Source organism: Dipodomys merriami, unplaced genomic scaffold (assembly GCF_024711535.1).
Source record: "Dipodomys merriami isolate MVZ:Mamm:240054 unplaced genomic scaffold, mDipMer1.0.p SCAF_357, whole genome shotgun sequence".
In the NCBI taxonomy this organism is placed as follows: domain Eukaryota; kingdom Metazoa; phylum Chordata; class Mammalia; order Rodentia; family Heteromyidae; genus Dipodomys; species Dipodomys merriami.
In genome coordinates this window covers 440,312-467,363 of record NW_027205126.1, presented here as the reverse complement: position 1 = coordinate 467,363, position 27,052 = coordinate 440,312, and the positions used below count along the sequence as shown (strand labels likewise).

The window sequence follows — 27,052 nt, the reverse complement described above, 5'->3', positions numbered from 1 at the left end:
AGGTCTAGGCTGGGGCCCAACTTCTTATCTCTTTGCCTCAGCTACTGAGTGATGGAATTGGGTGGCTCAGTACACCTAGCACCTAATCGTTTTTTAAAAAACGTTGTCCTGGGGCTTGAAGTTGGGGCCTGGGTGCTCCCCCTGAGCTCTTTTGCTCAAGGCTAGCACTCTACCACTTTGACCCACCACTTTCAACTTCTTGGTGCTTGCTTGGAGATAGGAGTCTCGTAGACTTTCCTGCCCTGGCAGGTTTTGAACTGCTGCTCTTAGATCTCAGCCTCCTGAGTAGTTAGGATTATAGTCCTGAGCCACCAGTACCCAGCTGAGTACTTAATTTTTAATCCTCTCTTCTCTCTTCCTCTCAATTCGTATTCTTCCCACTCATGTATTTCTTCCTTCTTTCTTCAAGTAAGTTTTGCTCTTTTTTTCCTTGACTATTACTGTGCTTCCATAGCTAGCTTGTCTGCAGGTTGTGGAGACTACTGCACTTACGTTTCTTTCTCCTCAAATGGTGCTGGGGACTGAGTCCATGCCAGTTGCCCCGAGGTTCTGGATGTGACCATCCCTGGTGCTGGTGCTTTTGTTCAACCTTGAAGTTTTTATTTGCCATGAATGATGCCCGGGCAGCCAGGGGGTAGGTTGGCAGGAGGAGCAAATCTGAGAACCGACACGGAAAGCCCTTGGGACTGGCAGGAAGAGATGACACTGGGACTAAGTAGTAGCACTTGGTACCCACTATACAAAGTCCTAGGGCTGTGTCACATGCGTAAGGCACTTACCTGACTGTAAGGACCAGCCGTCTTCCTAAGTTACTTAGTGGTAAGAATAAATAACAATGGCTGCACGCCTGCATTCAGATCGCCCAGCCCAGTATCTGCTGTTATCTTGTACAAAGGGGTTTCAGTGGGGTTTTGTTAATGACTCACGCTTGTAATTCTAACTACGCAGGAGACTGGGATCTGAGGATCCATGTTCAAACTCAGCTCCAGGGCAGAAAAGTCCACGAGACTCTTACCTCCAGTGAACCACCAAAAAAGCTGGAAGTGGAGTTGTAGCTCACTGGTAGAGCACTAGCCTTGAGCCAAAAAGCTCAGGGACAGCGCTCAGGGACATTAAATCATGTGTTGAAAACGATGCATCTTTTTTAAAAGTTAAATTAGGCTGGGAAGGTGTCTCAGTGGTAGAGTGCTTGCCTAGCATGCATGAAACCCTGTGTTCGATTCCTCCGCACCACATAAACAGAAAAAGCCAGAAATGGCACTGTGGCTCAAGTGGTAGAGCACTAGCCTTGAGTGAAAGCAGCTCTGGGACAGTGCCCAGGCCCTGGGCTCAAACCCCAGGACTGGCCAGGTTGAATTATCTTTAAGTAGTTACACAGAGGAGTGTCTATCAACAAACCAGTTGATGAGTCTAAGGCATCTTCATCCATGTCACCCCTTCCCTCCTCCCTCCGCTGCCACTGTGGGTGGCCAGCATCACCAAGCAACCCGCAGCAAGAATCTGGATCACAGCTGGAGGCTGAATATACATGGGACGTGGCCCTCAGAGACCCACCCTTCTCCTGATCCCCACCCTCCCCTCCACCCCCCTTCTACTCCCTCCTACCCCTCACCCTCACCTCTACCCCCTTCCCCACCTCTCCCCTTCCTCTCCTACCATCTTCCCACCCTCCACCCACCCCTCCACGCCCTTCCCCACACCCACCCTCCCCTTCACCCACCTCTCCACCCCCTGCCCCATCTCCCACCTTCCACCCTCCCCTCCACCCCCTTCCCCACACCCCACCCTCCCCTTCACCCCCCTCTCCACCCCCTCCCCCATCTTCTACCCTCCACCCTCCCCTCCACCCTCTTCCCCACACCCCACCCTCCCCTCCACCCCCTCCCCCCATCTCCCACCCTCCACCCTCCCCTCCATGCCCTTCCCCACACCCCACCCTCCCCTTCACCCCCTCTCCACCCCCTCCCCCATCTCCCACCCTCCACCCTCCCCTCTACCCTCTTCCCCACACCCCACCCTCCCCTCCACCCTCCCCTCCGCCCCCTCCCCCATCTCCCACCCTCCACCCTCCCCTCCATGCCCTTCCCCACACCCCACCCTCCCCTTCACCCCCCTCTCCACCCCCTGCCCCATCTCCCACCTTCCACCCTCCCCTCCCAACACCTGCCCACCTTCCACCCTCCCCTCCACCCCTCATCCTCACCTCTCTCTACCCAACCTCCTCCTAACCACCCCCATCCATCACCTCCACCCCTCCCCACCCGCAGCCCCACCCCTCCCCTCCCCATCTCCCGAGGACTCCCGCCCCACCCCGGGAGGAGCCGTGCAGGTGACAGCGCCCGCGAAGGGGCGGGCCCAGCGCCGGGAGCCCCAGGGCCGCGGCCGCCCGCCCGGGGCGGCTCCACTCGCTCCACAGCCCCCGGCGTCCACGGCCACTGCGCACGGGCGGGTCGGGCGCGAGGTCCCCGGCCGCCCCACGCGCGCGTCCCGCCGCCCGCCGCGCTGCACGCCCCGAGCGCGCCGCCGCCGGCCCCCGGGGGCCCGGGCGGCCCCGGCATGCTGGCGGCCGCTGTGGGCTCGGCGCTGGCGGCGCTGCTGCTGCTGCCGCTGCTGCTGACCGTGTGCTGCCCGTACCTGCTGCAGGACGTGCGCTACTTCCTGCGCTCGGCCGGCCTGGTGAGCCGCATGCGCCGCTACCGCGCGCGGAGACCGGTGCGCACGCTGCTGGCCGCCTTCGGCGAGGCCGCGCGCCGCGCGCCGCACAAGCCCTTCGTGCTGTTCGGCGAGCAGAGCCTCACCTACGCGCAGGCCGAGCGCCGCAGCAGCCAGCTGGCGCGCGCGCTGCGCGGCCTCGGCCTGCGCCAGGGCCACTGCGTGGCGCTCTTCATGGGCAACGAGCCCGCCTACGTGTGGATCTGGCTGGGGCTGCTCAAGCTGGGCTGCCCCCTCGCCTGCCTCAACTACAACATCCGCGCCAAGTCCCTGCTGCACTGCTTCCAGTGCTGCGGGGCCAAGGTGCTGCTGGCCTCCCCAGGTGAGCCCGGGGCGGGGGTGGGGGGGTGGGAGGGAGGGGGAAGGGAGGGTGGAGGGGAGGATGAGGGGCAAGGGAGGGTGGAGGGGAGGATGAGGGGCAAGGGAGGGTGGAGGGGAGGATCAGGGGCAAGGGAGGGTGGGGGGGAGGATCAGGGGCAAGGGAAGATGGAGGGGAGGATCAGGGGCAAGGGAGGATGGAGGGGAGGATCAGGGGCAAGGGAGGGTGGGGGGAGGATCAGGGGCAAGGGAGGGTGGGGGGGAGGACGAGGGGTAAGGGAGGGTGGAGGGGAGGACGAGGGGTAAGGGAGGATGGAAAAGAAGATGGATGGAGGGGAGAAGGGAGGATGGAGGGAAAGAGGGGGACAGGGGCAAGGGAGGATGGAGGGGAGGATGGATGGAGGGGAGGATGGGAGGGAGGTTGGAGGGGAGGACCAGGGGCAAGGGAGGGTGGAGGGGAGGACAAGGGGTAAGGGAGGATGGAAAGGAAGATGGATGGAGGGGAAGGATGGAAAGGGGGAGAGGGAAGAGGGGCAGGGAGGATGGAGGGGAAGGGTAGGGAGGATGGAGGAAAGAATGGAGGAGAGGTCGAGGGGCAAGGGAGGATGGGAGGAAGGATGAGGGGCAAGGGAGGATGGAAAGGAAGATAGATGGAGGGGAGACAGGAGGATGGAGGGAAAGAGGGGGACCGGGGCAAGGGAGGATGGAGGGGAGGATGAGGAGCAAGGGAGGGTGGAGGGGAGGATGAGGGGACAAGGGAGGATGGAAAGGAAGACAGATGGAGGGGAAGGATGGAAAGGGGGAGAGGGAAGAGGGGCAGGGAGGATGGAGGGGAAGGGTAGGGAGGATGGAGGGGAGAATGGAGGAGAGGTCGAGGGGCAAGGGAGGATGGAAAGGAAGATGGATTGAGGGGAGACAGGAGGATGGAGGGAAAGAGGGGGACAGAGGCAAGGGAGGATGGAGGGGAGGATGGATGGAGGGGAGGATGGGAGGGAGGTTGGAGGAGAGGACGAGGGGCAAGGGAGGATGGAAAGGAAGACAGATGGAGGGGAAGAAGGATGGAAAGGGGGAGAGGGAAGAGGGGCAGGGAGGATGGGGGAAGGGTAGGGAGGATGGAGGAAAGGAGGGGGATGAGGGGCAAGAGAGGATGGAGAGTAGAAGGGGCAGAAGGAGGATGGAGGAGGAGAATGGAGGGAGGATGAAGGGTAGAATGTCGGGAGAATGGAGGAGGAGAAAGCGGGGAGGAGGGGGAGGAGGGGATGGGCAGGGTGGAGGGGAAGGAGGATGGGTGGACAGAGAGGATGAAGGGGGAGAGGAGCAAGGGAGGAGGGAGGGAAGGATGAAAGATGGAGGAGGGGCAGGGGGAAAACAGCCTTGGAGCACACAGCGCAGGGTGCTGTGGAGGGGTGGGGTTGGAGGGTTCGGATTGTAACTGGAGGGAGTAAGGCTGTGGCGCGGTGACACTAATTAATGATCTTGACAACCACCTGCTGCAAGGTGACAAGGTGACCATACCAAGCGCATTCTCTGGTACTCTTGTGCAGCCTTATACGATGGAAGTGTCAGGCTTTTAGACTGAGCTGCTTAGGGATAGCCACCAACGCAATCCCCCCCCCAGTATTTTTCCATCAAGTTTGGCTGAACCCCTAGATGATGAAAACAAAGATAGTAGTGAGGGTCACTGAACACACCGTGTTGCTTTTAATCCTCATGAGGACCACAGTGAATCCTTGAAACAAGTCAGATTTACTGTGAGAGGGGGTAGGGGAAAGGAGAGAGGGAGGAAAGGTAAAGAGAGAGAGGGAGAGGGAGGGAGAGAGAGAGAGGGGGGAGGGAGGGAGAGAGAGAGTTGATCTTGGGGCTGGAACTCAGGGCTTAGGTGCTGTCCCTCAGCTTTTTTACACAAGGCTGGTACTCTACCACTTGAGCCACAACGTGACTTCTGGATTTCTGTTGGTTCATTGGAGATAAAGAGTTCCATGGACTTTCCTGCCCTGGCTGGCTTTGAATCACAATCCTCAGATCTCAGCTTCTTGAGCTGCTAGGATTACAGGCGTGAGCTTGTCCAGGGAGGTCACAGAGCTGGAGGGCGATGGGTTAACCAAGGCTGTCCACCTCTGAAGTCCACACTGAAACCAGTACTTTACAACATCTGCATTAAAAGGCAGAGGGTCTTGAATGTGAATTCAAGGTGATCCCAAAAGACGCTTCATTCTTGCATCTGATGGGGGGAAAAAAATCGCATCTCTTCTCTGCCCTCTGTTTCGTGCTGTCAGTTAGAATCTCACCAAGACAGCTTTTAGGAGCTGTCAGCTTCCCTCGCTTCTCACCGCTGGGAGATGCCTAAGATTTGGGGGATCTGCTGTAGTGCCTTTGGCAAGCACCCACTGCATCTATAAAAGCAGTGACCCCCACACACACACACCCCTTATTTGTATGGTTACCTACCAGACTCTCAATCCTGCCCACCCCCCAAAATGGTTAAGCAGGTGTGAAAGAAACAGAACACGTTACAAGGCTGCCAATTTTCTCCTCCCAAAAGCTAGCCACCCAACTTCACCCTTTCTCCTCCACAGAGTGCGTTGTCCTGTGTGCCTTTGAGCAGAAAAGATCAGGGGTTATTTCTGCCAATCAATAAGAAGAGCCTTTGCCAGATGTGGGCTCAGTGATGTCAGTGACAAAGCAGAGGGAGTCAGAAAGCCCCACCCTTTCCAGAATGCCTTTAGGTGCCAAGTTCTGTACTGTATGCTTTCATGAGCCGGGGAGGGGGCTACCTTTCCTCCTCACCACCACCAACAGGCCACTGAGGAACAGAATCTGAACATGCCAGCCTAGATCTGCCCAACTTCCCCATGTCAATGTGGAAGTGTTAGAGTTGGAAGGCATCAAGCATCATCCTGCTGTGTCCTTCTTTTCCTAGCTGGGGAAACTGAGGGGCCAGAGAGAGATGAACTATCACTTCCCTGTGCACAGCCAGGAAGTGTATAGACCTGTGCCATGTGGCGCAAAGTAATTAATGATCGATAATTCAACGGGATGCTTTTAAAGGCAGCCCAATTATTTGAAGGACAGAGTTCTTGGCAAACTAATTCCCAGCAATATCTAATTGCCTGGAAAAATAAATAACTTTACAACCTTTGGAAGACTCTGAGAAGTGTGTTGTTTTTCTTCCCAGCCTTCTGAAGAGGGAAATTATTAACACAGTGATCTTTGTACCACCTCAGGAGGCAGTTAAATACTATTTTCTCCTTAGTAATCTCAGGCTCCCTTTGAGGGACTCTGAAGGGCTTCGAATTTCATTGACACATGAGCTCAGGATTAAATGACTGAACTTGAGGTTGGTTCTGTAATAAAATAAAAAATACAACTGTACATAGGTTGAGAAGGCCTTATCTGAAATGCTTAGGACCAGAAGTGTTTCGTGCTACATCCCCCCCTGCCCCCCAAGTTTTGGAATATGTGCATCTATATAGTAAGATATCTTGGAAATACAGCCCATGTCAAACACACAATTCATGTGTGCTTCATATATACCTTGAGCATATAGACTGCAGGTAATTTTATACAGTACATTTTGTGTTAGCCAAGCACTGGTGGCTCATGCCTTAAATACTCAGGAGGCTGAGATCTGAGGATCACAGTTCAAAGCAAGCCCAGGCAAGAAAGTCTGTGAGAGAGACTCTTATCTTCAATTAACCACCAAAACGCTGGAAAATGGAGCTGTGGCTCAAGTGCTAGAGCACCAGCCATGAGTGGAAAAGCTAAGGGACAGTGCTCAGGCCCCGAGTTCCAGCCCTGGTACTGACACAAATAATAATATTTTGTGCATGAAGCAAAGTTCCACAGTATAGATTTTTTCCAAGTGTGGTATCATGTCACCACACCTAAGGATGGGAATTTCTAGCCAGGACCTTTTTCCTAATGAAGCAGTGTTCAGCTCCAGCTGACAGCATCAGGTTTACAGCGGGTATAATGAAAGCTTACATCTAAATCATACTTAAACTGGACTTTGCACTGACTGTGAAGCACTTGATAGCATGAAATTCATCTTTGAGAAAGGCCACAGGCTTTCATTTTTGACACTATTCTACTTCTCCCAGATCACCTTAGTACACAATAAAGAAATACACTGTAACCTGCAAGAGAACAAAACAGAGTCCAAAGTGGTATGTTTTAGTAGTTAGGTGTGCCGTGGAGAAATGTGCAAACTAACCTTTGAGAGAAGTCATGCATTTGAAGAAGAAAAAAGCAAACAGCTCTCTGATTTTTCCAAGTTGTTGACTTACCTTTGCACAAGATAAACCCTGACCCAGAACAGTTACTGAAAGCAGAGGAACTCAGAGTCCAAAGTCACATAGCTAGCTCTCAGGTACCATGTGGTGAGCAGGCTGATTGGGGGCATTCTTTGCAGTTGGGAGGGAGCTTAGAGATATTTAATCATGTAAATCTCTGTCGATCTATCTATCTTGTCTATTTTTGTGCAGGTCCTACATCTTGAACTCAGAGCCTGAGCCCTGTTCCTTAGCTTTTTCACTCACGGCTGGCACTGTACCACCTGAGTCAAAGCTTCATTTCTGGCTTTTTTAGTTGTTAATCGAAGATAAAGAGTCTCGTGGTCTTTCTTGCCTAGGCTGGCTTTGAACTGCGATCCTCAGATCTGACCTTCTTGAGTAGCTAGGATTCTAGGCATGAATCCCCAGCCCCTAGCATAACTCTCTATTTTATTCTACTTCAAGGGGAAAAAAAAGTATAGAAGCTGGGCACCTGGGCACATGCTAGCTAGCTAGCTAGTTCCATCCTTGTATAGACTTTTTTGTCAGTCATGGGGCTTGAACTCAGGGCCTGAGTGTTGTCTCTTTACTCTTCTGTTGAAGGCAAGTGCTCTACCACTTCAAGCCACAGTTCCACTTCCTGTTTTCTGGTAGTCAATTGGAGATAAGAGTCTCATGGACTTTTCTGCCTGGGCAGGCTTTGACCCATGATCCTTAGATCTCAGCTTCCTGAGTAGCTAGGATTACAGGCGTGCACTACCAGCACCTGGCCCTTCTATTGACTTTTATCACCAGTCTTTTCTGTTCTGTGATGACAGTTTTAACTCTTACTGAAAAACTTGTAACAAGAGTTAGTAAAAACTAAATGAATTTGTAGTATTGTTTCCTCTAGCTAATATATCTCTCTGTGTAGAGGGTAACTTGTCAAAGAATGAAATTAAAACTGAAATCTCAGGCATAGAAATTTCTATTTTTGTGCTGGTACTAGGACTTGAACTCAAGGCCTGGGCATTGTTCCTGAGCTTTTTTGCTTGAGGTTAGCGCTATATCATTTGAGCCACAGCTTCACTTCTGGCTTTTGGGTGGCTAATTGGAGATAAGAGTCTCCCAGACTTTCCTGCCCAGGCTGGCTTCTCAGTCATGACCCTCTCCGCCTCCTGAATAGTTCAGATTACAGCATGAGCTAGCAGCATCTAGAAATAAGATGACTGGTATCTGCATCACAAGGTTGTTGTGAGATTAAAGTGACACATAGAAGGCTGCTTAACAAACTAAACAAATGAAACATGTCAAGCGTGGTTATTAGGACGCATGACAGGCGTAGTAGTGCTGGGTATATGTCCTTCAGGACAAACTCTCAGCTGAGACCCTTTGTAGCATTTGGCCTGGGCTGAAGAGAGCTGCTTGGCCCAAGGCGAGCCATCACACCCCCGTCTCCTCTCCTGACTGGCTGACAAGGGAAGCAGATCAGTTCCTTTAATCCACAAAGATCCTGAAGGGCCACTTCAGGCCCCCTAGTCACCATGACTACAGGACTACAGGACAGTTGACCTTCCCCCTCTAGCTGACCTGAATCCTCTGTAAACACAGGGATGGCTCCCAGCAGCTCCCGTACTCAGGGAGTACCGTACTCAGAGTACCAGGAAACCCAGCCTCTGACAGAGTTATTTGAGCTTATGTGTGCTAACTGACTGCCACTGTTAGGTGAGAAGACTTTACAAGAATTACCAAAAAAAAAGTGGGGGAGGGGCGCCTAGGAATATGGCCTAGTGGTAGAGTGCTTGCCTAGCATGCATGAAGCCCTGGGTTCAGTTCCTCAGTACCACAGAAACAGAAAATTCCAGAAGTGCACTGTGGTAGACTTGAGCACAAAGAGGCTCAGGGACAGTGCCCAGACCCAGAGTTCAGCTCCAGGACTGGCAAAAAAAGAAAAGAAAAAAGAGGTCAGAAGGAAGATGAGAGAGAGAGGAGAGAAGGAAAAGAGAGAGGGAAGAGAAAGAGGGAGGGATATGAAAGGGAAGAAGGAGAGAAAAGGGAGAAAGAAGGAAAGAGAAGAAAGGAATCAGTGAGCAAGGTCTGATTTTGATGATGAAGTGCAGCTCATTGAAAATGGAGCTACTGAGTTTGGACGTGCTTTTCCTATAAAGAGCTGGCTACTTTATGTTTCATATAAACCCTTTGGGACTGCTTGATGTATTATTTTCCATTGCATGAGTCCTTAGGCTGAGATATGTTTTTGTTTCCTTTTTTTTTTTTTTTTTAACAAAACCTCAGTGCATCGCTCCCAGTGACAGCCCTGGTCACTGGGATCATGCATGCCCCGCTGGGAATTGAAGCAGGTGGCATCTCCCGAGGTAGATCCCTGGGGTCTCCTGTCACCTTTCTGTGAAAAACAAGTAAATTCACTTCCAGACAAGCAAATGTAAAAGCAGTTTTAGCTTATGGATTAAAGACACGAAAATCCTACTGGCAAATGTGAAATAAAGTTTGAATATTAAACTCATAACCTTTTTTGTTTGTATGACCAGTTAAGAAATATTTGTGAGTTAGTGTATACACACACATACACACAACTACTTTGGGGGGAAAAGCTGTAAAACAATCATGTATATGATCTAAAAATGCCTATTTCACTGAATTCAAGTTTACTGGACACTTCAAATGATGTTCATGGATTACTGGACTATGACTGAAAAGATCAGAATGCAGGCTTACGATGGGCTGGAGGCATGGCTCAGTGGTTACAGCACCTGCCTAGCCAGTGTGAGGACACACTTCAAACCTCAGCATTGAAAAAAAAAAAGAAAATAGGCTTGTCAAATTTGGGATTGAAATTCAAAGTCAGACTAGGCAGGAGAGTCCATGAGACTCTTATCTTAATTAAGCACCAAAAAGCCAGAAGTGGAGCTGTGGCTCAAGTGGTAATACATCACAGCCTTGAGCAGAAAAAGCTAAAGGAAAGCCAGGAGCAGGCAGTTCACGCCTGTCACCCTAGCTACTCAGAAGGCTGAGATCTGACGATCAAGGTTTGAATCTAGCCCAGGCAGGAAAGTCTGTGAGACTCTTATCCCCAATAAACTACTCTGAAAGAGTCGGAAATGGTACTGTGGCTGAAGTGGTAGAGCGCTAGAGAGTAGAGTGATAGCAGCAAAAGACAGAGCCCAGGCCAAGAGTTCAAGCCCAAGAACTGGCAAAAAATAAAAAAATCTAAGGAACAGCACTCAGGCCCTGAGTTCAAGCTCTAGTATTGAGGTGCATACCTATTGTACTCATAAACAGACATATTGAATTGAAGCCCCTTTGTATAATACTGAGAAGGAAGGAGGCAGAGGAGGAAGAGAGCCTAGTTCTAAGCATCACTCATCATATCCTGGGGTTTGAACTCGAGGCCTTGCACCTGCTAAGCGGGCTTTTACCACTAAGTCACACCTCCAGCCCTCATTTCAGCAAAACATAAAAAACACAGTGGACTTAAGAGAAACTGAATGGACTGACTGAGTTTGTCTGGATTTTTTTCCAATGCAATTAAGAACTACAAGAAGCTGTTGAAGAGGTGTTGCCAAGCCTGAAAAAAGATGGTGTGTCCGTCTACTATGTGAGCCGAACTTCCCTCACAGATGGTGTGAGCTCTTTACTAGACAAGGTCGATGAGGCATCAGCTGACCCCATCCCAGAGTCCTGGCGCTCGGAAGTCACTTTTTCTACTCCTGCTGTCTACATTTATACTTCTGGAACCACAGGTCATCATTTTAAAATAATAATTCTTTAAAAACAATCCTTTTTGTGCCTATCCTTAAAGGGTTAAGTGTTGGCTTAGGCTTTTATAATATTCTCTTTCTTTAGCAAAACTTATCGGGTAACTAATACTTCAGGGGATTTAGCTCTTTGCTCGTGGGAACGGATCTTATTTCACTGGCTGTATCTCTATTGTGTTTCTTCCTGCTATATTGCTGCCCTTCCAATTGGTATAAAACAGATAAAGAAATTAACCAAAGCCAGGTGCTGGTAGTCCACACCAGTAATCCTAGCTACTCAGCAGGCTGAGAGCTGAGGATTGTGGTTCAAAGCCAGCCTGTGCAGGAAATTCCATGAGACTCTTATTTTCCAATTAACCACAAAAAAAGCCAAAAGAAGTGGAGCTGTGGTTTAAGTGGTACACGAGTACTAACCTTGAGAGGGATTAAAACAAAAACAAAAACCTTAGTGCCCAGGCCCTGAGTTGAAGCCCCAGGACAAAAGAAAGTGGGGAGGGGAAGAGAGAGAGAGAGAAAGAGAGGGGGAGAGGAGGGGAGGGAGGGAGGGAGGGAGGGAGGGAGGGAGGGAGGGAGGGAGGGAGGGAGGAAGAGAGAAGAGAGAGGAGGAAGGAAGGGAGGGAGGGAGGGAGGGAGGGAGGGAGGGAGGAAGGAAGGAAGGAAGAAAGAAAGAAAAGGAAAGAGGGGCAAAGAGTGAGGGTGGGTGGGTGAGAGAGAGAAAGGGAAAATAAAGAGAGGAGAGAGGGCGAGAGTGTATATGCCAAGCCCTGAGTTCAAGCCCCAGCGCCAGAACTAGAAAAATCATGAGAAATGTTCAGAGTATCTTGCAAAGTGGTCAGCACAGCAAAAGCTCAGTCTTCAGATTACTATAGTAACATCTGCTTAACTCAGGAGTCCACAAAATATAGCCCCAAAGACCATATACAGCCCCCTACATGCTTGTTTAAATAAAGTTTTATTGGAACACTGAGAACCACATTTAACTCCTTCAAGAGTCCATCTAGCTCCTTTGGCCATAATGACAGAGTTGAGTCCATGCAACCATGTCTCTAGGCTTTTACTCTGTTTAGTCTCTGATTACAGGAACCAACTCCTGGTGTAATTGCTCGTGGCCTTCCACATCCATTTCGCCAAGTATAGGAAAATGAAGCTACCTAAGCCAGATCTCTCTTTCTGTGTTTCTTCTGCCTCCCTCCGTCTCAGACCATGACCCACCAAACATGGCTCACTGGTGCCTTCTCTTACATCTTTGCAAAGGGCTCCCAAAGGCTGCCACCATCAATCACCATCGCCTGTGGTACGCGACCGGTCTGTCCTTGGCAAGCGGAATCAGGGCGGACGACGTCATCTATACCACCCTGCCGCTGTACCACAGCGCGGCACTGATGATTGGCCTGCACGGATGCATCGTCAATGGTAAGTTCCCACTATCAGCACAGCAGAACTCATGCCTAGAGGGCACCCCATCTCTCCCCATATTCCCAACACAAACTTCACCTTCCAAAATACGTCCTGCTCAACCACTGAACCCAAGCTGCGGGGGAGGAAGGGGGGAATACCACAATTTGTATCATTCTAACCTCCTTCAAAGGATTGCAGGACAATAATGACCTTTAATGGGATGGATGTTGTTATTGTTGTCATTGGTCGTGGAACCTGAACTCTGGGCCTGAGCACTGCCCCTCAGCTCTTCAGCTCAAGGCTAGCGCTCTACCACTTGAGCCACAGCGTCACTTCCGGCCTTTTCTGCTTATGTGGTGCTGAGGAATCGAACCCAGGGCCTCATGCAAGCACTTGACCACTGAGCTACCTTCCCAGCCTCTGGGATGGATTTTTCTAAGAGTCTTCTCCCCTGTTGATGAGAAACTCATAGCACAAAACCATGACACATTCGTTTTTTACAATGAATGTAAGACATTCAATACTCAGCATGTTCCTATCAACATAATTGACTTTAAAGCGGACTACCTTTCAAAAACGACAGATCCAAAGCCAAGTACTCGAGGCCTTCACATGCCATCTTAGCTGCTCAGAAGGCTGAGATCTGAGGATGGAGGTTTGAAATCAACCCAAACAGACAAATCCACAAGACTCTCTATTTCCAATTAATCAATAAAAAGCTAAAAGTAGAGCTATGGCTCAAGTGATGCTTTCATCAAAAAAGCCAAGCAAGAGCAGGAGGCCCTGAGCTCAGGCTCCCTGTACAGCACGCCTGCGCACACACACACAGAAAAGATGACAGATCTCATTTGAAGGATTTTTCTACCTTATCCCTTCCTTAATCCTTTCTGCCTTTTTCTATAGGTGCTACGATTGCTTTGAGGAGCAAATTTTCTGCCAGCCAGTTTTGGGATGACTGTAGAAAATACAACGTCACTGTCATTCAGTACATTGGTGAACTGCTCCGGTATTTATGCAATACACCTCCGGTAACAGCACTTCCTCGGTGTTTTATTATCTTTTGAAATAGATAAGATAGGAACACAATAGATAATAGATAATAAATAGATAAGATAGGAACACAAGTTCCTATGTGGGAGATTCGTACGTAGCTGTTTTCTATTTAAAGTCTTAGTGGCTTGTTGTATGTAAAGTGGTCAATCAAGATCAAATGTGCCCACGTAAGCAACCACATTAGATGGTAATTATTATTACTTTTGTTGTGATTATTCTCCTCTGCCTTGTTACCCGTTTTTACTTCTTAACCTCTCTGCTTATGAAAACCCACTGTCAAAAGCCATCTGAAACAGGCAGCAGTGAGGATTACAGTTCAAAGCCAACCCTGAGCAGGAAAATCTGTGAGATACTATCTCCAGAGAACCATCAAAAAGCCCGAAGTGGAACTCTGGCTCAAGTAGTAGAGAGCTAGACTTGGGCAAAAAGGTTAAAGGCTAGCACCCAAGCCCTGAGTTCATGCCCCAGGATCAGTGTTTACTCACATGCACGCACGTGCACCCACTCAACTCTGTGTGTGTGTGTGTGTGCACGCGCATTTGTGCACACATGAGCAACTTATGTATATGTGTTCTTCAGGAAGTTACAAGAAAAAGTGTTCCAAACAGGACAGTGAAAAAAGAGAGGGAAACACAGGACCCAGGAAACAAAAAGAAGGGTCCCCAGGCATAATCAGCTAGTCCTGTATGAAAAAAAGCATCATGGACAATAATGAAATCAGGTCATGCAATCAAGTTCCCCATGGGAAGCATGTGGTTAGCTCTTCCTAGACAGTGAGGAAGAAAACACAAACAGAAAATGATGCAAGCAGACGGGGAGAGAGAATTCCGGCGAAAACAAAACTTTATTCACGGTGTATTACTTGAATCCTGGAGCAATTATTTGGCTATCTCTGTGGACTTGGGGCTCCTTATTGAAAACTTCCCCAATCCTCCATTTCCTCAAGTGTAACTCAGGACAAATCCTGTGTAACTTAGCACATTCTGGTTGTGTTCTTTACTTACCTAAGATAACACAGATTAGATTATTATTAGCTCAAGGTAACCCTTGACCTAAAAGTCAGCTCCTTCGAGAATTAGCTTTGGTTAGAGAATCATTTCTCTTAAGGGAAATGAGAGATCGACTCTCAGCCACTGGTGAGCACAAAACATAGGTGAGAACTAGGTACCATGGAAGGTTCCACAACCTCCCATTAGCACCTACAAATATTTACAGCTTGGAGACTTAATCCCTTCTGCTAGTATAATAAAATACCTGAGTTGTGTGGTGAAAATTGAGCCTGAGGTATTGTGATTATCAACAGCTACCCGCCACCCACAGGTGTCAGCTGTAAGGCCAGCCTGCCTCCCACCAACCAGAGCACCTGCATTCATTCACCTGCAGCCCAGCCTTTGTGTGTGCATGTCCCAGCCACCCACGGTTTTTATAATTTTATTATCATTACATAGTTGTACAAAGGGGTTTCAATTGCAAACGTCAGTTGGTGAGGACAATGCATCTTGATCAGCTTCACCCCTCCCATCTTCCTCCCCAACCCCACCCCTCCCCTCAACCTTCCCAGTTCAATTTTTCACACATGTGCATTGAACATTATAACTGCCTTCTCCCACCTTCCTCTCTCCATTTGTTTACCCCCGCCCCTTCGACCTCAATCCTTCCTCCTCTGCAGACATCAGATTTCAGCTTCCTGGCATTTATCTTGTTTCAACTGTAAGTTAATTGTTCAAAGGAGTCACGCCATTAGAATCCTCCCCTGCATCTATCCTGCTTTAGCTAATTTGTTTTTATATATATATATATATATATATATATATATATATATGCATATGACCCTGAATATGTATACATATTTGGGGGGGGGCTTGAACTCAGAGCCTGAACACTGTCCCTGAGCTTCTTTTGCTCAAGGCTAGCACCTTACCACTTGAGTCACAGTGCCACTTCCAGCTTTCTCTGTTCATGTGGTACTGAGGAATCGAACCCAGGGCTACATGTATGCCAGACAAGCACTCTACCATTAAGCCACATTCCCAGCCCATCTACATAGAGTGATAACTTAGATCTAACTTGCACCTTTGAGTAGTAAGCATGCATCCTTTGTCTCTCTGGGCCTGACTTAACAGATTATTTTCCAGGCCCATCCATCCATCCATTTCCCTGTAAATGCAGCCACTCTGAACAACCCTGAGGGTTGGAGATTACTTACAAGTAGTATGCTCTAAGAAAATAGTTGTTGGGGCTGGGATGGTGGCTCAGTGGTAGAGCACTTGTCTTGCATGCTCAAGGCCCTGGGTTCGATTCCTCAGCACCACATAAGCAAAAAGAAAAAAGCCGGAAGTGGCGCTGTGGCTCAAGTGGTAGAGTGCTAGCCTTGAGCTGAAGAGCTGAGGGACAGCGCCCAGGCCCAGAGTTCAGGCCCCATGACCGGACCACCCCCCCCAAAAAAAAAGAAAATAGTTGTCTTCGAAGGAGGAATGACTTAATGAGCTAGAGAACCTACTATTACACAATTGAGAGGGAAATGAGCCAGGCATTGGTACAAAAAGCCTAGCAACGCTGGAGGCTGAGATCTGAGGATCACAGTTCAAAGCCAGCCAGGCAGGAAGGTCCGTGAGACTCTTATCTCTGATGACCCACCAAAAAACTGGACGTGGAGCTGTGGCTCAAGTGAGAGAGCGCTAGCCTTGAGCACAAAATGTCAGGGACAGTACCTAGGCCCTGAGCTCAAGCTCCAGGGCCAGAAAAAAAAAAAGCAAGTCTTGCGTTGACTCATAGCAGGGCCATCTTGGTGGTTTTTTTCCAGGCCTGAGAGCAGTTAGGCACCAAGTCAGGTGGTTATTGTTAAGTCCTTACCCTGAGTTCAACCCCAGTACCACCAAGAAATAAGAAAACTGTTTTTCCCCCCCCAATATTTAGCAAGTTTTATGGTCAGGAGGAGGTGGGGTGGGGGGGTAACAGTAGGGAAGGGGGAGTCTCCGCATTTCCACCAGTCTTTACCAGGAGCACAGTAACCATAAGTCCGGGAAACGCTACAGATCATTACCTAACTAAATGGGAACACTTGAGAGCAAAAGGCAGTAAACACAACCACAGCACTGCGCTTGCCAGGCGGATGCCGAACCCCACTCTTGGCGTGTACTTTGGCAACTACGAAGAGGGAACAAATTCGGTGACCCATAGCGCAGAGGAAGACATGACATTCCTACAAAATCCAACTCGATTCAACATGCTTTACCCTGTTCACCCCCACCGAGCCCTTTGGCTGGGAGCTTCAGCATGAGGACCCTGACCTCCTGAGAGAAAAAAAACACCCCACGTGCCCCATTTCCCTCCGTGCCCAGCATCTGTCCACCTAGCTAGCTGGCGCTCCTGAAAGGGCTTCACCTAAGTTTTGACCAGCCACGAGCATGTGACTCCAAGGAGACCACGAAGAAAGAACTCATGACACAGAGCACCGAGTTCACCCTTGTCCAGACAGTATTTGAGCTTGTTTTTCTCACCCGTAATACCGTTCAAGTTCCTCGAAAACACGCCGCATTTCATCACGTAACTTTTTACCTTCTCACTTCAGACACACTAAATGTTCACTCTTACCTTGTTTGGGGAGGGCATCCTTGGCTGTTTGGCAGGCAGGTTTTTGTTGTTTTTTTTCTTCCCACAAATGCTAGAGCAAGATAACCGTCCTCAGGGTCAGGCAACAACTTATAAACACAACTGATCATGACTGGGGAGTGATTGGCAGCCCCTCCCCTCCACTGAAGTGCATCATGGGTACTCAGGAATTTTTTTTTTAACTTTGTGTCTTTCATTTCTTTTGATTTTTTTAAAAATTTATTTATATTTTGAATTCACTTGGCCATAAACCAAATGTAACAACAACATGAATAAGGCAACTGCTATTTGATGCAATAAATTAACATTTTATGTGAAAGGAGAGCCCAACTTCCCTTGCATTTATACCCCAGTTCTACTCTGTTTGTTATTCAAGTAAAGGTCACAGTGGCTGGGCACTGGTATGTATAAAGCCTATACTCCTAGCTACTCAGGAAGCTTGGATCTGAGGATCCCAGTTCAAAGCCAGCCCAGGCAGGAAAGTCCATGAGACTCTTATCTCCAGTTAACCACTTAAAATCTGGTGGGGGTTTTTGTTTTTTTTTTTTTTTTTTTATGGTCAGTTGTGGGGCCTGAACTCTGGGCCTGGGCACTGTCCCTCAGCTCTTCAGCTCAAGGCTAGCGCTCTACCACTTGAGCCACAGTGCCACTTCTGGCTTTTTCCGCTTATGTGGTGCTGAGGAATCGAACCCGGGGCCTCATGCATGCAAGGCAAGCACTCTACTGCCAAGTGTGTAGAATTCAGAACCCATGTCCTGAATTCAAGCCCCACCAGTGACTGCCCCCCCCCCCGCCAAAAAAAAAGGTCACCGTTAACAGAATTTGCAAGTTAAATTTATACTTATAAATTTACCTGTCTTTTCTACCAGGATGTATTCTCCGGAGGGCCATCAATTACCCTATAAAAGACAATAACACTATCTTTGGCCAGGCACCAGTGTACATACCTATAATCCTAGTTACTCAGAAGACTATGATCTGAGAACTGAGCTTCAAAGCCAGCCCAGGCAGGAAAAGTCCATGAGACTTTTACATCCACTGAACTAGCAAAACACCAGAAGTGGAGCTGTGAATCTAATGCTAGACCGCCATCCTTGAGAGAAAAAGCTGAAGAACAGTGCCCAGGTGATCTAGTTCAAGCCCCAGGAGTGGTACAAAAACAAAACAAAACAAACAAAAGCTGCCTTTGGTTTACACTTCATAAATGAGTAGAATTGAATGAAAGACAGCCCTTTCCTTAGGTCATTTCTCACAGTCACAAACTCTCCTTCTGCTCCCTTACCGTGAAAACTGCCTTTTCTTTGTGATTTTTATTTATAACAAAACAGCTTCCTCCCAGGCCACTGGTGCAACTGGGAGCCAGCTTCCTCCTCTCTCCCTTCCCATTCCTTTGGGACAGGTTTCATTGTCTGTTCTGTGCTTAATGGTCTGTGACCTCCAGCTGTACCTATTAAATGAGGATGAGTCCCTCCAGACCTAACAGCATTGCCTCTTAATAGTTTGGTGGAATATTCTCTCCCCCTTACATACGCCTCCCAACCCACAGTGTGTATATAGGGCTTGAACTTAGATCATGGGTACTATCCCTGAGCTCGTTTGCTCAAGGCTAGAACACAGCACCACTTCCAGTTTTCTGGAGGTTAACTGCACATAAGAGTCTCATGGGCTTTCCTACCTGGGCTGACTTTGAATCACTATCCTCAGATCTCAGCCTCCTGAGCAGCTAGGATTACAGGATTACAGTGCCTGGCTCTCTTCTCTCTCTTGATGCTACCAGTTGTAAAATATGTTCATCTCTGACAGATAAACCCCTTCTGGAAATTCATTGATGTTCACCAGCCCTGTTAAGAAATCCAGTAACACATTATTCTACTTGACGTTGGTCTCACCTGGTTCTGTTGGATTGTCTCCTTTTACCTCTTAAAAAATGGGAAAATTCCCTGGGTGCCGGTGGCTCATGCAAGTAATCCTAACTACTCAGAAGGCTGAGATCTGAGGACACAGGTTCAAAGCCAGCCTAAGCAGATAGATCTGAGACTCATCTCCAGCCATTCAGCCAAAGCCAGAACTGGAGGTGTGTGGTTCACGTGGTGGTAGAGTACCAGCCTTGATCCTAAAAGTGAGAGATGAGGAGGTCCATGAGTTCAAGCCTCAGTACCAGAACAACAACAACAAAAAAAAAAAAAAAACAGGAAAATCTTCATCTTTTGTGGTCAAATCAGAATTCTGTCAGAATATAATGCTTCACTAGAAAAGGTAGCAGAAGGGCAGAGACTACGGTGAATTTGTAATGCACGTACATATTTGATGAAATAAAGTCCACTATTAGCCTAAATGAAATATGAAGGAAATAAAGTCAGTATAGTCAGTAAGTACAGACTCTCCACAGATGTTTCAACTGAGTCTCCTTCTTCCTCCCCACAACTCCCCCAGAAATCAAATGATCGGGACCACAAAGTACGAGTAGCCCTGGGAAATGGCCTGCGTGGAGACGTGTGGAGAGAGTTTCTCAAACGATTTGGGGACATACACATTTATGAGTTCTACGCTTCCACCGAAGGCAACATCGGCTTTATGAATTACCCCAGAAAAATCGGGGCTGTCGGGAGGTCGAACTACCTTCAAAGAGTTAAGTACATTTAAAATAATAATAATAATAATAGCCCATGTAGCTAGTTTCCAGGTGATTGCTTACAAGCTGTATCATGAGGATGTCATAGTCAGAATCGCATGCAAAAAAAAATTGATAATGATGAATCAGAACAGTGGCTTGTTGACAAAAACTTTTTATATAAAGCAGAAAATGTTGTATAGCTTTTTGTAGGGGGACAAGATGCCAGTACTGAGACTTGAACTCAGGGCCAGAGTGCTGTCCCTTAGTTTTTTCTACTCAAGGCTAGTGCTCTATCACTTGAACCACAGCTCTAGTTCTGGCTTCACGCTTGGAAATAATCTCACAGACATTCCTGCCCTGGCCGGCTTTGAATCAGGATCTTCAGATCTCAGCTTACTGAATAGCTAAGCTAGGCGTGAGCCACTAGTGCCTGGCTAAATATTTTATAGCTTGATCCAGGTGATAATTACATGAGTCTGTAACAAATGTAAAATTTCACCAAGCTTTATATTACAGATAGGCATACTTTATGTATTTTATAAAATTGTGTAAAAAAAAGTATACTCAAAATGATCTGTTTTTGACTTTGCCAGAAAGTCGTAACTTACGAGCTGATTAAATATGATGTAGAGAAGGAAGAACCTGTCCGCGATGCAAATGGATATTGTATCAAAGTTCCTAAAGGTACAGTGGACTTTTTGTGTAGTTTTGACAGCTTAGAATTCATGTACTGGTGCTTGAACCTGGGTCCTTATGTTTTCTAATCAGTTGCTCTACCACTTGAGCCAAAAGTCCCCTCAGGACTTTTTGCTAGTTAATTGGAGATTAGTGTCTCACAGAGTTTTCTACCTGGGCTGACTTCAAACCCCGATCCTCAGATCTCTGGTCCTGAGTAGCTAGGATTACAGGCATGAAATAATGATGCACCTGGGTGACATTTTGCTTTCTTCTGTCTTAGGTGAAGTTGGACTCCTGATTTGTAAAATCACCGAACTTACACCATTTAATGGTTATGCTGGTGGAGAGACTCAAACAGAGAAGAAAAAACTGAGAGATGTCTTTAAGAAGGGAGACGTCTACTTTAACAGTGGAGATCTCTTAATGATTGATCGCGAAAACTTTGTGTATTTCCACGACAGAGTTGGAGATACATTCCGGTTGGTTTTTTTTCCATGGAGCTTCATTTCCTTCTCTCCCTTTGGGGTGTCAGTCCTCCCGAATTCCCAGAGTAAAAAGGAAAAAATGCATTGGCACCGCCCTGTGACACACACAGTTTACTTGCTGAGCGACAGCAAATGAAACAAAGTCAGGCACATGTGTCTGGTTTAGGAACATCCAGTCCATCCATTGTCCTCAGCTATGACTGCTCACTCAAGACAGACAGGACCTTCCACGGTTTCCAACTGTGGATCAAATCAAATGCAGATTAAATGTGCATTCCATCTGATGTACCTTCCCTTTCTTAGCCATGGATGCATTCAAACATCAGACCACAAAATTCTACCTACAGTATTGCATGTGGCGGGATTGAAAGTTCACACTTCATTGTCTAGGTCTGTGCCTTTACTTTTGTGTATCAGGCAGAACCGCATGACTAAGTTGGGGAGGTTAGGGGATCAAGATGGAGAAACCAATCACTCCCCAAAAGGGCTGGAAGAAACACTTGCTCTCTGCCATTGCAACCTGGGCTGGAAAGCACTAATCAACTCTGTTAACCTCCTAGGTGGAAAGGGGAAAACGTGGCTACCACAGAAGTTGCTGACATAATAGGATTGATTGATTTTGTCGAGGAAGTCAATGTGTATGGGGTACATGTGCCAGGTAAGTACATGCTAATAAAACTCTACCCAGGCACCAGTACTCACGCCTATAATCTTAGCTACACAGGAGACTCAGATCTGGAGAACTACAATTCCCATATCAGCCCAGACAGGAAAATCCTCAACATTCCATCTTCAAAATTACCAACAAAAAGCAGAGCTGGATGCATGGTTCAGGTGGTAGAACACCAGCTGAGCAAGCAAGCTCATTGAGCACAAGACCCCCCGAGTTCAAGCCATAGTACTGATACAACATTTTTTTTAAAAAGATAGTAAAAATCTCTGTTTGAACCCATAAAGTTAACTGAGGTGTAAGAGAGAAGAGAAGACAAAAGATGACAAGAGAGAACAAGGGCAGAGGCAAGACCTGGCCACCTGCCACCTGGCTTCCCCTCCACGAAGACAGCCCCCATTCAGCCTGGAAATGGATCAGGCCCATCTAAAGAAAGGCATTGTTCTACCATGGCTGGCTGGGAGCTAGGCCCTGTCATACCCAGCTTTAAACACCGAGTGGATTTCTAGGTGGCACACCGGAACGGTCCAGCTATTTTCTAAGACCGTTCCATTCTCAGCATTTCTGGGGGCAGGAGAGGGACGATGAAAATGTTCTCCCTCCATTCTCCAGTCTGATAGCTACTGGATGCTTGCAATATGGCTGGTGCAATAGGGTGAGGCCTTCTGTTGCCCATCTTACTTAACTGGTTTGACATTTTAATTTTAGTAGCCACATTTTGACTGACGGCTGCTGCCAGATTGAATAGCACTGTTCTAGAAAACCCTTGACCAGAACTGATTTGTAGGCCCAGCCTACAACTATTATAGACTAGAACCTTGTTCTTGGGGCTGAACGAATCCCAAATCAATCAATCAATCAATCCCAAATTTGGCTGAGGCCAAATCAGCCATTTGCCTCTTGACCCAGTCTAACCAGTCTAAGAAGCAAAGATAGTCAATAGATAGACAGGTAGATAGATATCTTGATTATCAATAATAATAAATGTCGGCTAGCAGTAGTCAATATAGTTCTGTTGCACTGGCCCCAACAGAAAACTTACTGAAGCCAGGCACTGGTGGCTCACGCCTGTAATCCTAGTTACTCAGGAGGCTGAGATCTGAGGATCGCAGTTCAAAGCCAGCCCAGGCAGGAAAATCTGTGAGACTCGGATCTCCATGAACCACCAGAAAACTGAAAGTGAGGCTGTGACTCAAAGAAGCTCAGAAATAGTGCCCAGGCCCTGCCCCATGACCAACAAGAAAGAAGGAAGGAAGGAGGGAAGGAAGGAAGGGAGGAAGGGAAAGAGAGAGAAAAAGAGAGAGAAAGAAAAGAAAGAAACTTACTGGAGACATTTGAAATTCCTGAGGACCCCTCCCCAACCCCGTAAAAAGAATGTGTCTGCTACTCTGCCTTCCTCCTTCTGACGAGGGAAAGCAAATGAAGGGTTATCTCTTTGTTAAAAGAAAGATAGAGGGAGAGAAAAAAAAATCCCTCTTGTTTTTGCCTTCTTGAGAACCGTAGGTAAACACACAATCATCACGGGAGAGAGTTTTGAAAGCTGGGACCCAGGTGACCAAGAAAAGGTTCCTTTCCTCTCTCAGATTACAGCTAAGTAGTAGTTCAGGGAAATGGATCTGGGCTCCCCATGGGTCTTGCTGGATCAGGTAGAAAGTATATGAACAGCTAATTACCAGTGTCCTAGTAAGCAAACAATGGTAATAGTCTAACACTTCTGGACTCACAGGCAGGCTGCTAGGGATCAGTTGTCCCTGTGGCATCTACATCCCCTTGGGAATACGGGCATGAATGGGAGGGCACTGAATAGCTCACCCCTCCACCTGCCTTCACCCTGCTGTCCCTCAGCTTCTCTGAAAGGCAGAGAGCTAAAGCTATTAAGAACCTTGATTAAATAAGTAACTCTCCAAGGTAGTACTTGTGCCAGGAGGTATGACAGACTTGCCAATGCAAACTAAAGAACACCCAGAAGCCAGGGCAGCAGTGGCTTATGCTTGTAATCCCAGTTACTCAGAAGGCCACCATCTAAGGATCCCGGTTCAAGGCCAGCCTGGGTGGGAAAGTCCATGAGATTCTTATCTCCAGTGAATCACAGAAAAAGGCCGAAGTGGAGCCGTGACTCAGATAGTAGAACACTAGCCCTGAGCAAAAAAGAGCTCAGGGACAGTGCCCAGGCCCAGAGCTCAAGCCCCAGGACCACAACAATTCAAGCTATGTTCCACCCAAATATCTCTGGATAGAGTAAGATGAATCTCAAATTATGAGCATGGATGTAGAGCACTTCCACAGATCTAAGTCCTGACCTTGTCTAGCATTTATTGTGTGACCTTGAACAAGTCTTTTTTATTTTTTTATTTTTTTTGGCCAGTCCCGGGGCTTGAACTTGGGGCCCAGGCACTATCCCTGAGCTTTTTTGCTCAAGGTTAGTGCTCTACCACTTGAGCCATAGCTCCACTTCCAGTTTTCTAGTGGTTTATTGAAGATAATAGTTTCATGGCCTTTCCTGCTGGCTTTGAACTGTGATCCTCAGATCTCAGCCTCCTGAGTAGCTAGGATTACAGGCGTGAGCCAGTGAATCCACAGTTCTTTAAACCAGCACAGTCTCATGAATAAACTATAACTGATGTTTTCTCGCTTCTAGATCATGAGGGTCGCATTGGCATGGCATCGATCAAGATGAAGGAGAACCATGAATTCAATGGAAAGAAGCTCTTCCAGCACATCGCTGATTATCTACCCAGTTATGCCCGGCCTCGCTTTCTGAGAATACAGGTAGAATACCTTGCCAACTCCAATTAACTTCCTGGAGGCGACTCTTAGGGAGGGGATCCATGGTGATCCTATCTTGCCAAATTTGCACTGCCTTTTTAAGGAAACTCAGAAACACCCATTGTACTGCAATGAGGAAACAAAACGCATCAGAAAATACCGCAAGCAGAAATCCAATCCTAATTCCTTTCTCTGTAAAATCATAAGCCAGTTTATTCACCAAGAGTCTTAGCAAATACCTCTCAAAGTCTGCTTTATGGGGGCCGGGGGGTTGAGGGCAGGGAACAGGGAAGGGGTGACACACATCTCAAATCGAAACGTTTGAACTCTCCTTCTAAACTTAAAGACAACAGAAATCTACCAAAGTCCTTCACCATGTGGTAGGTGGGTTTTCATCAGGAATCATTAGCAAGTTGGAGCTATGAAACCTAACTACGGGGCTTGCTTTTCTATTGGCTAAACCTTAACTCTTTTCCTTCTTAGTTTGACACTCTGATGTTTGGACATTGAGCCCTGTGATTGTGTAACTGAAAACCCAGAGAAAAGAAGTTTTAGACCTTGGACATAGTAGAATATATAAGAACGTATTTAAGGGCTGGGAATGTGGCTTAGTGGTAGAGTGCTTGCCTAGCATGCATGAAGCCCTGGGTTCGATTCCTCAGTACCACATGAACAGAAAAAGCCAGAAATGGCACTGTGGCTCAAGTGGTAGAGTGCTAGCCTTGAGCAAAAAGCAGCTGAGGGACAGTGCCCAGGTCCTGAGTTCAAGCCCCAGGACTGCCAAAACAAAACCAAAATGTATTTAAGGTTCTATTGACATACACAAGGCACTGACATTAGATCTGCAAGCATATGGTAACGAGATCCGAAAAGGAAATACCTTCTGGTATCTCAATTAAAATTCATTCTAATAAACAACACTACCCATTGCCTTCCATCAGCTAAGACCAAGCAAGGGCTGCCAAACCCTCTTACCTGTGGGTGCTCTCAGGGGTGAAGATCTCAGATTCCTGACATTTCAGTGGCTGAGATCAGAGGATTTCAGTTCAAAGCCAGTCTGGACAGGGAAGTCTGTGAGACTTATCTCCAATTAAGCATCAAAACAAAACAAAAAACCAGAAGTGGTGCTGTGGCTCAAGCTGTAGAGCACCACCAGCCTTGAACATAAAAGCTCAGGGACCGAGCCTGGGGGTCCTGAGTTCAAGCCCCAGGAATGGCACAAAAGGAAAACACACACATACACACACAAGTTAAATAGCAAAGCAAGATGAAGAGAGGGGAAAAAGTAAGACTGCTGGGGAAGCAGGCCAAGCTAAATGGCTCAAGAGCAAACACGCAGGTTAAGAATTCATTTCTTAGGCTTTGAAGAGTCTCAGGGAAATGGCGGGTCATGACGCAGCAGATTTTTGGAAGCGGATCTGCACGTGTGCAAGGCTGCCATCCCATAATCGTAAGGCGGTGTCTGAGATGCGCAGGTGCAGGTGTGCAGAGCCTTAGGAGTGGGCTGGGCCTAAGATCTCAAGAAGTTCCAGTGCGCAGGTGTCTCCATGTGGGTAGAACTGGCTGGGTTTTTCTACTCCTAGGCAGAAGTGACCACTGAATTACTTCCTAAGAAGAGTGGCCATGGAGACTATTTTAGAGTGGAGACAGGATTTCTGGGTGTGTCAGGAAGGCAGGACTAGGAAAGGGAGGGGGGCTGTTTGAGCATTCTTTCCCTATAATCTAATCTGCCTCAATCCCTTGGCTCAGAAATCTTCCCACAGCCGCCGGTGGCTCACGCCTGTAATCCTAGCTACTCAGGAGGCTGAGATCTGAGAATTGCGGTTCAAAGCCAGCCCAGGCAGGAAAGTCCATGAGACTGTTAATCTCCAACGAACCACCAGAAAATCAGAAGTGGTAGAGCACTCGCCTTGAGCAGAAAAGCTCAGGGAGAGTACCCAGGCTCTGAGTTCAAGCCCCATGACCGACAAAATAAAAATGGAAAACACATCCACAGTGTGGATTGATGAATCTCTTTTTCAGGATGCCATTGAGATCACCGGAACTTTTAAACATCGCAAAGTGACCCTCGTGGAGGAAGGCTTCAACCCTGCGCTCATTAAAGACCCCTTGTACTTCTTAGATGACAGAGCAAAAGACTACGTGCCAATGACGGAGGACATTTATAACGCCATCAGCACTAAAACTCTGAAACTCTGACCCTTCCCAAGAGGATAACTGAGAAATTTCCAGAAATGAAGCTGAATGGATCTAGTACAGCCACTTGACTTAATCCAACATTAATTTAATAGAAGATTATATGGTGCCTTTTTTAAGGAAATTACATGTAAAGGGGGGGAACGAATTTTTTTTAATTACACCAGAACTTTTGTGAGCAAAGAGATTTAGAGATCATTTTTTTTTTCAGTGTGCACCTTCCATTTGTATTTGCAAACTAAGCTTGTTGGGAGAGAGGGACCTTATTTTTTTAAATATGTTTTAAAAAAAAATAGATGAACACCAACCCAGAAAATAGTACCATCTCTTCTTGTGCTTTGCTGACTTTATTCTAAATGCAAACTCTATGCCACTGACTCCAAAGTATGAGGGCCTTATTGGTAACTTGCTACAAGTCCCACTCATACTGGTAAAGGCCTGCTAAGTAAAACTGACAAGAAGGGAGGGCTGAGTAGGGTGGGATCAGTTGTCATCCCGGCCACTTGAGAAGTAGAGGTAGGAGG

At 47.7% G+C, this 27,052-nt stretch overlaps 1 protein-coding gene across 1 annotated transcript; it reads left to right on the top strand.

The window, feature by feature from the left end:
• The first annotated feature begins 2,386 nt into the window (after positions 1-2,386).
• Positions 2,387-26,844, top strand: LOC138804119 (long-chain fatty acid transport protein 2-like). The gene is made up of 10 exons (XM_069988387.1): positions 2,387-3,034; positions 10,832-11,041; positions 12,311-12,469; positions 13,358-13,482; positions 19,553-19,747; positions 20,327-20,417; positions 20,692-20,890; positions 21,457-21,554; positions 24,205-24,335; positions 26,355-26,844. Exons 1-10 carry the CDS (start codon positions 2,557-2,559, stop codon positions 26,529-26,531), a joined length of 1,863 nt encoding a protein of 620 aa, XP_069844488.1. The 5' UTR covers positions 2,387-2,556; the 3' UTR covers positions 26,532-26,844.
• Positions 26,845-27,052: the final 208 nt, after the last annotated feature.